Source organism: Haemorhous mexicanus, chromosome 2 (genome assembly GCF_027477595.1).
Source record: "Haemorhous mexicanus isolate bHaeMex1 chromosome 2, bHaeMex1.pri, whole genome shotgun sequence".
Classification (NCBI taxonomy): domain Eukaryota; kingdom Metazoa; phylum Chordata; class Aves; order Passeriformes; family Fringillidae; genus Haemorhous; species Haemorhous mexicanus.
The window spans coordinates 38,790,654-38,802,752 of record NC_082342.1 but is presented as its reverse complement, the minus strand read 5'-3'; the positions used below and the strand labels follow the sequence as shown (position 1 = coordinate 38,802,752).

The 12,099-nt window shown below is 49.3% G+C and overlaps 2 protein-coding genes across 3 annotated transcripts in view; one reads left to right on the top strand and one right to left on the bottom strand.

The window, feature by feature from the left end:
- ME3 (malic enzyme 3) overlaps positions 1-425 on the top strand; it is a 117,774-nt gene extending 117,349 nt beyond the window's left edge. For both annotated transcript variants that reach the window (XM_059838520.1, XM_059838519.1), the window contains one exon: positions 143-425. In XM_059838520.1, the coding sequence (XP_059694503.1) occupies positions 143-304 (162 nt within the window). In that variant the 3' untranslated portion in view covers positions 305-425. The remainder of the gene's footprint in view (positions 1-142) is intronic.
- Positions 426-8,087: 7,662 nt separating this feature from the next.
- On the bottom strand, positions 8,088-10,047 carry FAM181B (family with sequence similarity 181 member B). The gene has a single exon (XM_059838518.1). It carries the CDS (start codon positions 9,946-9,948, stop codon positions 8,890-8,892), a length of 1,059 nt encoding a protein of 352 aa, XP_059694501.1. The 5' UTR covers positions 9,949-10,047; the 3' UTR covers positions 8,088-8,889.
- Between the last annotated feature and the right edge of the window lie 2,052 nt (positions 10,048-12,099).

Below are 12,099 nucleotides of genomic sequence, written 5' to 3'. Positions count from 1 at the left end.
CTCACAAAGAGAAAAAAGCAAAAACCTGCACAAATCTGAGAGGAGGAAAGAGGGAAAACAGACAGGGCCAAACTGCAGTTGGTTTCAACTTCATAATGTGCCAGCATTGTTTCAGCAGCTCATTTTGCTTATCTTTTTGCAGATTGCTGACTGGGCCTACAAGCATGGCCTCGCTTCTTCATACCCTGAGCCAGCAGACAAGGAAGCCTTTGTGAGACAGCTCATGTACAGCTCTGACTACGATTCTTTTGTTTTTGATGATTACAGGTGGCCCCCAGCAGCCATGCAAACACAACGTATCTAATGTTTTGTGAGAATTGTTCTCTCATTTTTGCCATCAGTTCCTGTGGCCCATGTCATTGCTGATATAACGCACCTCCAGGCTTGCAGAATGATAAAATTAAATTAATCCCAGTTGTTTTTTACTTGCCACTGATTTTTGTCTGGGGGAGCATGTCAGTAGGGAATAAAATGGAGTCCAGGGTGGGCAGTGGGTACTCCCAAGGAGAAAGACAGGCTGGCTGCAGCCCATCCCAGTCAGTCAGCACTGCTGATTGCTGATTGCTTAAAATGCTGCCTGCTCTCAGCTGCCTTGGGATAAGCTACCTGGGCCACTCAGAAGCACAGAATCCCATTGCTACTGGGAGTGCCCGTAGGAAGCTGGAATGCACGTGGCCATCCTCTCACATGAGAGCCACGCTTTGCCTGTGGCTCTCTGGATGTATTGGGAAGTGTGTGCATTGCCCTGGGAGAGCTGCACACTTGGGAAGCACTACTCTTTTCTGCTTCTGAGCTCCCTGATGTTGGGGAATCTCAACCAACCCAAACTGGTGCATGGGTCACACAGCCTGGCACTGTCATGTGCCACACCCCATGGAACCAAGCCCCAAAACCTCCCACAACCCTGTGGGGAGAACAGAACCTCTCCCCTCCTCCCTTCAGGTGGCCCTTCAAGAAAATTTCAAGAGTGAAGGGACACATAAGGGTTGGCCAAGCCAGAGAGCAGGACACCACCAAAACCACATACAGGCATCACAGCTCCTGATGGACATGGTTAAGGAAGCTCTGCCACCAGCCAAGGCACCCCTGGGAGTCTCTCTGTGTCACAGAGTTCCAGGGAGGTCTCCTCCAGCCTTGTGACATTGTCATGCCTCACCAAATATTATCCCAGCAGGATGGGTGCTCCTGACCATAACTGGGAAAGAACACAGGGATTGCTGGCAACTCTTCCAGCACACACTCCCTGTGCTGGTGGGGATGAAGGGAAGGTGGGGCTGAAGGGAAGGTGGGGCTGAAGGGAAGGTGTCCTCGGGGGAGCACAGCAAGTTGGGTAGGAGCCTTTTATGGGAGCAAGGCTATGCCTGCCCTGCCCTGTGTTCCCACCGTGCAGGATTCAAAGGGAACCACTGGAGGGCTGCAGAGGACCTCTATGTGCAGCTTTTCTCCAGGAGAGAAGGTCCTGTCGGCGCTACCTCACATTTTAGAGGTATTTAAGAAGTGGCAGTGAATATTCTTTTCTTGTTCAGTCTTCTACAAGAAAAGTCTCCTGCAGAGGGAATACTTACTGGAGTTGGAGTTGCTGGGCGCCTGCCCTACAAGGAACATCAGCTAGTAAAAGAGACTAAATTGGTGTAGGAAAAACTCAAGTTGCATAGTGTGGGACTTTTAGCTGCTGTGTTTTGTTTTCTAATTTAAAGCAAGGATATTTCTAGCAGCTCATTTTGGATTTCTCTATTCTTAATTTTTCTCTCAGCAGCAGGAAAAGTCTCTATTCTTATATTGTTCTTTTTTCCTTCCTTTGAAAAATGAGGTAATTTGAAACCAGTGATATAACTAGCATAAGCGCAAGAAAAATATATCAATATACACAATAACTTAGCAATTAATTTAATACCTATTTAATACCTATTTCAAGCTTAGAAACTATTATTGTTTCATCCAAACATGATGGCCTGGCAATTTCCTGATACCTGAATTAGCTCTGCTAGGAAAAACCTTCACTTCTCTTTGCGTCATCACTCATGTATTTCCTCTTAACAACATTTCATCTTATTTATAATTCCAGTTGGTCTGGATTAGCCAGGTAGCATTCATCCTGTAGTAAAATATGTTGTTCTTCCCCTGGCAGGACTCATCTATTGGCCAAGACAGCACATTGCTTGGAGTTGCCACAGGCTGTAGCACTGGCTTTTCTCCAGGAACATCCAGGAACCAATGTGTGGCTCTAACAACCCAAGGGGCTCTGGACAATACAATAAAAATAAATTAAATTGAAGTCAGGGCCATCCTCCTCTGGCCTGACTTTTTACTTCAGCCCCTGTGCCGTGTTCCATCACCTGGCTCTAGGTGTTAAGGGTCATCTAAGCCATAAAAAGAATATTAATTCTTTAATAATTAATCACAGACTTTAGGAAAAAAGTCAGGATGTCTGGCCATCACATTTCTATTAGGAACATCGGGCATATTTTTACAAGTAGCCACCCCAAATTAGCCTCTATCCTTTAAGTCATGTTCTGAGGTTTCTTCCTCCCAAGCCCTGACTTCATGTGCAAATGGGAGACATTTGTTCTGCTGGCACTTCAAGGTTGTGATGACCTTTCCGTCCTGAAAGGAAAATCTTGATAAAATCACTAATTAATGACTGAGCTTGAATCATTTGTCCCAGATATGTGGATAAACAAAGAAGCTAAAGGTCTGGCTATTAAAGAGGAAAGAAAGGTTTTTCTTCATAGAGCGAGCTGTTCAAATACCTAAAATGGTGGTAATTGATTTATATGCAATTATTGGAGTGCACAGAAGCAATTATAGCTGTTATTTGAAGCCCAGCTCTACTGTGTGGTGTTTCTATGCAAAAAAAAATTATTAGTTACCCATGGATGAAAAATGGTGGTAGAAGGATGGAATTTCTCCTCATTTAAACTTCATACCCAATTTTACCCCTCTGATCTCTGCTTTCTGTATCTTGAGAATAACAGAGCTGTTTACTCCAGACCTAACAAATCTAGCTGACAAACCACTGGCAAGGAAGAGACTGCTGGCATGGGATGGGGATTTGATCACAGGACTGTAACATTGCTGGTATTATTGAAACAAGATCTGCCAGAGTCCAGCTCAACTCACAGTCACCCAGGGCTGTATTCATACAGTCAGCAGTCCGAGCATTAAATGTTATTTAATCTGTAACTCCAGCAGATTGGTCTGGAAAGTCACTGAGATGTCCAGAGATCTCACAGACTGACTGTGAACCTCCATTGCCTTTCAGGGTGCTCAGCCTCAATACCCAAAGAAACATTCTGGTGAGCTTGGGAGCTGAACACATCAAAGAGAGGTGGGAAGAGAAGGAAATAGGTATGTCATGCTAAGGGAGGGTCCAGGACAGCTCTCAGTGCCACTGTGGAGTGTTGTGTCCACCTGAACCCAGAGCAGAGTCCTGAGCACACCTGACACAAGCTCAAGCTCTTTGCTATGAGGTTTGGAAGACAAAGAGGGTCATGTCTGCTACATCATTGAAATGAGTTGTGGAGATTAGTCCCTATAAATTTCTCCTTTACCCTGTGGTACAGAAAAGCCTGTATCACATTCTGCAATTTAAAATAAAAGGGACAAAATCTGGGCCACCACTTCTCCTGTGACACCATCCTTGGTCCAGCAGCTTCTCAGGCAGGATTCCTCTGATTGAAGTGTATTGTGGCAATATCAAATTAAAAATCCTTCACTGAGCTTTCACCACAGTGGAGGTCAAAAGGGTTGAAACTGTGGGCCTCTATATTTCATGAAGCTGAAGAAAAATAAAATCAGTAACAATTATGGCCAGCTTCTCCAAGAGAGAGCAGTCTGTATTCCCCATCTACAGGCACCAGTAAAGTGATTTGTCACGCAGTGTTTTACGTTTAACTCACTCTCAGTCTGACAGGAGATTTGCTTCACTTAGCTGTGGCTGAAATGGCTGAGCTGAGCTCCAGCCATTCCTGGGCTAAGCCAAACTACCCCCACCATTCCAAACCCTCCTGGAGGATGCACTTGGGCACTGATCACTGGTTGTTGCAAGAGGCACAGGTAGCGTTCTCTTCAGCACGTAGCTAAGGGATGGCACCTATAGCAAAGAGACAGGGCAGGAAATAGAGACAGTCACCTCTTCATCTGGCACAGCAGGATTTGCCAGAATTTGGGCAGCAGAGCCCACAGAATGAATTCCGATTAGCTGCTAAGGCTGAAGCAGTCTAAAATGCCCACCAGGAGACATCCCAGCACACAGAACATGCACTAACAGGCACACTTGAGCCCCTTACTACAGATCCTGAATCCTCTCCTCCCTCTTTCAGTGCAGACCAGTCCACATTTTCTCATATGCCCAACATTGTTGGGGAATACCTGGAGGGAGCACAGGGTAAATCGTGCAGTTTTAGCTGCCTCTGGGAGGGTGACACAGATTGTACAAGTAAGATGTGGTTCCCCCATTTCAGAGAAGGAAAGATGAAAGATCATTTGGGAAATGCTGCCTATTCCTCAAATTCCACACTGGCCAATCCAAGTAATTAAAAATATATTCCACTGACAGCAATGCAGTGACATGGAGTCTGTGACCTCTGGACAAGCGTAGGTCTGTGGGCTACAATCATAACAACCCTAAAGATAAGGCTTTGTCAGCACATTTACATTTCATATGGAAGGCTCCAAAAAGCATAAAAGTCTAAAAACCTGCAGTCTGGTGATGTAGTTCTTTGCCAGCAAGGGAGGGGATAATCAGGGTTACAGTGAGGTATTGAAAAATATATTATAAAACACCTTCATCATTCATAGAACTGGGGAGAGAGCACTCCTTATCACACACTATTTTTGGCCGGTTTTGTAGATGTGTTACAAACACCACTGGATTTTAAAGAAGTGTTCACCGGCCTCTTTGGCTGACACAAAGCCATCCTAAAAGCATTTCCAGCTCTCACTCCATATATTCAGGCTACAAGCCTTCAGACTTGTAGGCTTGAACTCCCACAGTCTCATCTGAATTTCTTGCACATCTCTACAGAATTGCTCTACCACCTTTTTCCTCCTGCTGCCAATAAGTGCAGGATGACCTTCAGTTTTTGCACTGTTGCCAAAAGCAGTTTATTTAGAAAGTCAGAAAACAAAAAGAGTTTAGAATAAACTTCCGTATCTTTTTCACTAACACTTTGATCAACTATGTAAGCTCAACGAAGATGACTCATCATCAATGGCAGGGCTGTACTAGAGCATTCCCAAGCTCAGGCCATGAAATAGTTAATGAGCCTGTTTCAAAACGCTTTTAAAAAAGGAATCTCTCTGCTTTCTGAAAGTGGCTTTGGAATAGACTCAGACTATTTAAGTCACAAAATACTGAGACACAGTAGTAATTATTCATGGTGAACCCTTACTTACTTGTCAGTAAATCACCATTCAGGAAAGGTTAAGATTCCCTCATTTAAAATGAGAAGCAAGGGTTCTTGTCATCCCCCTTTATCATCTTTGACTATATATAAAAAATTATTAACACGTGTATGCTTTTCCATCAAAATCTCCAGTAACATCAGGCAATATGTGTAAAATAAACCAGCAATAAAATGGAGTTTAGTGTATCTGAGGAATTCAGTGCAGGCTTTGTAAAATGAAATCGTTTGGTAGTCTGACCTCGATCCAACCAAACAGAACCCGTTTCCTTTCAAAGGGAGACACTTCTTTTAAGACAGAAAAGCTTAAAAGAATCAGCTTTAGTCCTTAGGAACAGACTCCTTATAAAAGTGCATCAAAAAACCCAAAATATCTCGCTCAATTACAAAAGCTTTTATTCTTGCAAGTGCATAAGATTGTGATCTTCAGTGTTGCAGAGGAGAAAACAATTTCCCAAGGGTGTTTCTGAGTGAGACTGTTAGGTGATGTTTTCAGTGCCTGCACTATTCAAGCTGGGGGAAACAACCCAACAAAAAGAGCCCACACATGCACAAACGAGATCAGAGATGCAGCCTCACTAGATGGCAACCCCTGGGCTGTTCAGGTGCCCTCACCACCTCCACAGCGTAGAGAGGGGCTTCAGTGCTCCTCAGGAGTTACACAGCAGTTTTTGTTTGGTCTGTTTGGGAAAAGCTGTTGTTAGCTCCTTCCCAGGCTCATCAGACTTCCCATGCCAGGTACTCCTCAGATACAAATACATCCTCTGGCAGCAATGCAGCCATACTTCAAAGACCACTGATTTCTAGATTTCTTTTTTTTCATTTAAGTGCATGCTCCTATAATCTGAACATCCCCCTTAAGGAACTATAGCAGGTTAGAGACTAAGCTGAAGAGACTAGTGCAGCTGCTGCTCAGTCAGCCTGATTGCCAGAGCCTGACCCAAAGTACTTGCAAGCCCACAAAGAACCCTCCCAAGCTGGCAGCACTGCGAATGGGCTGCCACCCCAGCCTTGGATCAGCCCAGCTCTGCTGGCACCCACAGAGCTGCTTCTCCCACAGGTTTTAGACAAGGTCTAACCCAAGTAAGCTGATTGATGCTCAGCTTCTGAGCACCACAGGTCACCATCTACAAGGCAGCAGAACACCAAATGAGCAAAACCCACCAGCTGCTCACATTTGTGGCCCTTCAGGGCTAGTTAGAATAAGAAGGTGAGGTCCATGGGCAATCAGACTAGTCAGGTGTGCAATGTCTATCCCAGAACCAATGCCTGAAAACCTCTTTTTGACTTTTTCTGAGCAAAATCTCACTGACACCTGTGAGACAGCTGACAGGATAGGCTATAAATTCTTCAGGATTAGATCCCCAGTTAATACACGTTTGCCCATTGAGCTTATGAGATAAATAAATCCTAAAACAGGTGGGTTTGTTCCTTACCTGGGACCACTGCATTATCATTTCCCCCAGCATTTGCAAATCTTAGGTGCACAGCTCAGGGGAGTAAAACGGGCAAGGAGATTATTAGCACAGCATCATTCAGCTGAAATAATTCTGAGCAGCTGTCAAGACATGCTGCAAGCTCACATGCTTGAAGTAGGAGCTAAACAAACAAAAAACCAATCCAACACATCTCCACCTGAAATAACTCCCCAGCTGGTCTTGCCCAGGTAGTCTCAGACACAGTTAGATGCCATCTCTGCTGGGAGCTGGCAGTGTGCATCTCACTAATGCAAGCTGGGAGGTTTGCCGAAGTGAAGAAGGCAGGACAGAGCTTACAGAGCAGAACATTGTCCCGTCATCAAAACCAGCAGCAGGTCAGGATTAACCTAATTTGTAGCTACCTTGGCTGGACAGGCTGCCCATTGATCCTCATACACGCTCTCGAGAAGCTGAGTGAAATAAAATGCTGAAAAATTGTTCTTGAAAAGGTCATTTCCTCAACAGCAACCAGCTATCAAACACTGGAGTGTTGTGGATGTTCATCCATGGTGGTTCCTTTCCATACAGCTTGTGGACACCTTAGGCAGCTTGTGGGGAGGAAAGAGGAGGCAGCAGTTACAGCTCTTGCTTATAAAAGTAAAATTAAAGCATTTGCCAAAACAAATTATCTCAGTTTATCTCCAAAAGATTTTGCTTCACCTCTCCACACTTCCCAGCATGCTGACCCCAAATCTCTGAAAAGTTAAATCTGGGTAGAAGAATGAAAAAAAATTGCTTTACCTTCCACACTGTCTTTAAAAAAAAAAAAAAAGGCACAAGGATTTGTCACCATCACTGAGGGTAAAATCCCAGGCTGATCCCTATGTGGATCCCGTTTAAAAAACAAACAATCCACTTGGGGCTGGCAGGGAGCCAGACTGCAGGATTGCCTTTGAAAACTTGCACCTCAGTAGGAAACCTCCGAGTATCCTGTTTTCATAACTGTAACAATTTTCATCCCTTGACTTTGTAGCGTTTTATCGTTCCTTTCTTTCTACTAAGTTACAGAAACAGACGGTACAAATGAAGGCCAAACAAGCACGGGTCGCTGTGGATAGAATACACCATTTCAAAAGATTTAGAAAAGACAAAACCCGCTGCCTGTCTTAACTCCTGCCAAGAAACCATTACAGAGGATGGAGGCACGGTGAAAGCCCCCTGAACGCCGCGTCTCAACAGCAGTAACAACCACACATCTCGGATCTATTGTGTAGCTTTATTTTTATAGGACCTATCATAGACTCTTTTACATAACTTAAATGATTATCAAATAATCTCCTGTACACAATGAGACGGAGCCGCATCGCTTTCTGAGCTTTGACACATTCCTGGAAGAAATCCAAAAGTCTGTAGGAATCACATGGCCGCAGTGGCTACAGTACATTTTTGTCCCGAACTTACACCATCAATGAATTTACGAATCGCTGTAAATTGCCGTTTTGCAAGATCCCGCAAGACGCTGTTAAAATTTCAGGACACTGAGTTTTGGTAGCAGCATTTTTAATTTTGCTTCACTTTCTTGCCTTTGTGTCCTCAGCTGAACACTCGCCAGCACTTGTGACAAACGTGAGCCTGGGAAAAATGTTAAACGCACCTCAAGTGTTGACACCGGCTTTAGATTTAGACTGAAATCATTGACGAGCGGTCCCCGCGGCCTCTGAGGAGCTCAGCCCCTGTCCCCACGTCGCCTACAGGTACAGCAACGCGTCTGCCTACAGCCAGCCAAGCCCTGGCCCCTAAGGAAGGAGGATGAAAGGGGGGCACCGGCCGCTACAAAAAGACCTGAAGAAACCCAAAGTTTCACATTTTATTTGCAGCGTCGCCCAAACCGCAGGAGGAGGAGACTGGCAGTGCACAAGGGTGAATCCTGCGGGGGCCGTGGCCGCGGTTTCGGCTGCGGGGCTCTCACATGCAGCGGAGTGTGCGGAGCCCCAGCGTCCGCCCGCCCCCGCGGGGGCTCGGGCTCCGCTCCCCGCCGTCCCGGCGGACCCCGAGCCCCGGCCGCCCTACAGCCCGGGGTAGCCCCCGCGGTGGTACCCGCCGCCGTAGTCGTAGGGCGGCTGCGGCGGGGCCAGCGGGCACTCGGGGAAGAAGGAGGCGAACCCCGCGGGCAGGTGCCCGCCGGGCTCCTCGCTGCCGCCGCCGCCGCCGCCGGCGGGCACGGGCTCGGCGCCGCCGGGGTAGATGGGGCGCAGCGGCTCGGGCGGCGCCTTCCTGGGCGGGCTGCAGGGCGCGGCCGGGCTCCAGGGCGGCTCGGGGTACAGCAGCCCGCCCAGCAGCGGGTGCGGCCCGGCGGGCAGCGGCAGCTCGTACAGCCCGTGCTCCAGCCCGAGCTCGGCGGGCAGGCGGCCGCCGAAGGCGTCGGTCGGGGCGGCGTGCTCGGGCAGGAGCGCGCCGTACTCGGGGCACAGCAGCTCGAAGAACTCGGTGGCCTCCGCGCCGCCTCCCCCGCCGCCCTTCTCCGGCTCCTTGGCGGGCGGCCCGCGGGCGGCGGGGCCGGGCAGCGCGGGCTCCGTGAAGAAGGAGGGCGGCAGGTTGCGGTCCCGCAGCGGCACCTTCCGCGGGCCGCCCGCCGCCCTCTCCCCGCCGCCCGCGCCGCCGCCGCCCGCCTTGGCCTCGGCGCCGCCCGCCGCGCCCCGGCCCCGCTGCAGGGAGCCGAAGAGGGCGGCCAGGCTCTTGCTCTGGAGGCTGCTGCCCGCCGCCTGCGCGGGCTCCCGGCGCGGCGGGGGCCGGGCGGGGCAGGCGGCGGGCGGGCAGGCGGCGGGCGGCGGCGGGGCGGCGGCGGCGATGATGCCCGTGCAGCGCTTGATCTGCTTCTGCAGGTACTTCCTATGGTTCACCTTCCGCCGGGACTTCACCGGCCGGTCCAGCGCCAGCTTGATGTTGCTGGAAGCCGAGTCGATGAAGCTCAGCAGGTCCCGGGTGGCTTCTCTAAAGTCCCCCGCGTCGCCGCCGCCGCCCTCGTAGCCCTTCTCCAGGTCGGCATAGCCCAGGAGCCCGCCGGCGGCGGGGAAGCAGAAGGAGAGGAGGTGGTGGGGGCTGAGCAGCGCGGCGGGCACGGCCATGGCCGGCGGCGAACGCCGCCGCCCCGAGGTCCGACAGACTCCGCTGGGATGCGCCCGGCGGGCGGCGGCGGCGGCAGCGGGGAAAAGGCGGCGGGCGGGGAAGGAGGAGGAGGAGGAGGGATCAGAGCGGGGCTGGCCCCGGCCCTCCCCGCCTCCCTGCCGGGAGCCCGGGGGCCGGGCCGGCTGCACCCACCAACCCCCCGCCCCGGGCGGGAACACCGGCAGCGGCGGGGCGGGACGAGCATCACCCCCGGGACTTGGACACACCCGCCCTGGGACAGATACGGAGACCGCGGGACAGGTGTACACACGCACACGCACGCACACGCACACATCCCGGGACAGGTGGACAGGCATCACCTGACCAGACACACGCAGGCACCCCAGAGCAGGTGCGCAGCATCCTTCAGACCCCATCAGCCTTGTTTCCCCCTCCTGCAGCTGCTCAGCTGGCAGAAAACATGTTCTTCCGTCTGGGATCAGGCCCGGCGCTTGCACGGCTCTGGGTGCGAGGGCTCGGGGACATGCTCTCGCTCTGACAGCCACCAGGATACACACACTTAAATTGATTTGTAAAGGAAGCTTTTTTCCAAGCTCATTGATATGCACATTGCATGGTGTATTCTCAGTCTAGTCAAGTCCTAAGAAAATTCAGAGCTGTGATCCAGTGGAGATTTCAAATGGCTGGGGTGCAGGGAGTTAATGTCACAGAATTATGCAATGGTTTGGATTGGTAGGGACTTTAAAGATCATCTAGTTCAACTTCCCTACAGTGAGCACAGACACCCTCCACTAGATCACCTTGCCTGTGGTGTTGCATGGACTTTGTGAAGCAGCAGTATAAATCTTCCGTATAAAAGGCAAAAAGTTAGTGAAGTGGCCACTTAAAGTGCTGTTAACAACCTCTGAAGGAACTATCTTGTCTTTTTTTATGGGGAAAAGGTATTTCAATTTGCCTTCAGAAGACTCTTACATTGATGCAGAACAACCCAGCTCCAGATTTATGTTCAGTGCTTTTACATGTCCAAAATTGAATGAAGATCCATGTCTGATTTGGAATTAAGCAAAGTGAGTTTTCATGGTCTGCATCAGCTAATTGGAAATGCAGCAGATTTGTATTGGAAGGAAAAAACAGGAAGCAAAACTGCAGAAGGAAAGTGAGACAGGCTCCTTGGACTGTAATTAGTGGTAAAATGGAAAAACCAGCCAAATTCACCTCACTGTGGTTGGAAACACTTGTTGAATGCAAAGCAAGTATTGCAAAGAGGAGAAACCACATATTTCGTGAGAGGAAAAGAAGGCTCAATATCCTCTACAAAACAAGATTGCTGATTTTCTTGATCTCTCACCAGCATCTCAGCAGTCTCAGCAGGGTCCCAGCAGCAGGCAGAACCTCACAGTCCCAGGCACAGCCTGGTTCTGGTGCTGGCCCATCTGGACCGGGTCTCCTTTGCAAAACTTGCTCAGCTGGAGGCTCCCAGAGTCTCTGTTATTTCGGGACTTGCTCTAAGTGTGTAATTGAAGCAAAAGAACCCTGGTAGGCAGAGGGCTATGGGAAGTTTCTGTATCTCTCCATGTCAGAATGAGTATGTCTACATAGAAGGTGGATTTAAACGACTTAGCTGGAATACAACTGACAGGGATTAACGATCCGAGCTGTTACCCTCAGGCCCTGTCAAGCCCTGTCAAGCTTTGCAGCCTGCTCCAAGCTCCCTTATTGATGGGAAAATGTAAAGAACAACATATACATCCCCTGTGTGCTCCACTAGATGGTTTTGCATCCCCTGTGAGGCCACTTTGAGCTGCACACGGGTCTAGAAAATGGGGGTCACTGTCCTTCACGGGATGTGCAGACAGTCTGGGACTGTTTCTTATGTGAGCAACACGAAATTATTCAAACAGAGCAGCAAAGAAGTTGTCCTCAAATTAGCATCCGCCTCAGCATCGTAGCAGCAATATTCCCTAGCTTGTCTAAAGGGTTTGTTAATGAGTCTGGGTGGCATTATATGCAGAGTGGATAAATATCCGGTGGCTCAGATAAAAAAGAGCTGAAAGCCCCAGCTTCTCTTCTGTAAGGCTGAATTCATTCAATTAAACAGCTTTGAGAGCTCAGCTACGGTTTAGCGGGAGACTTTATTACCTCCTAAAACT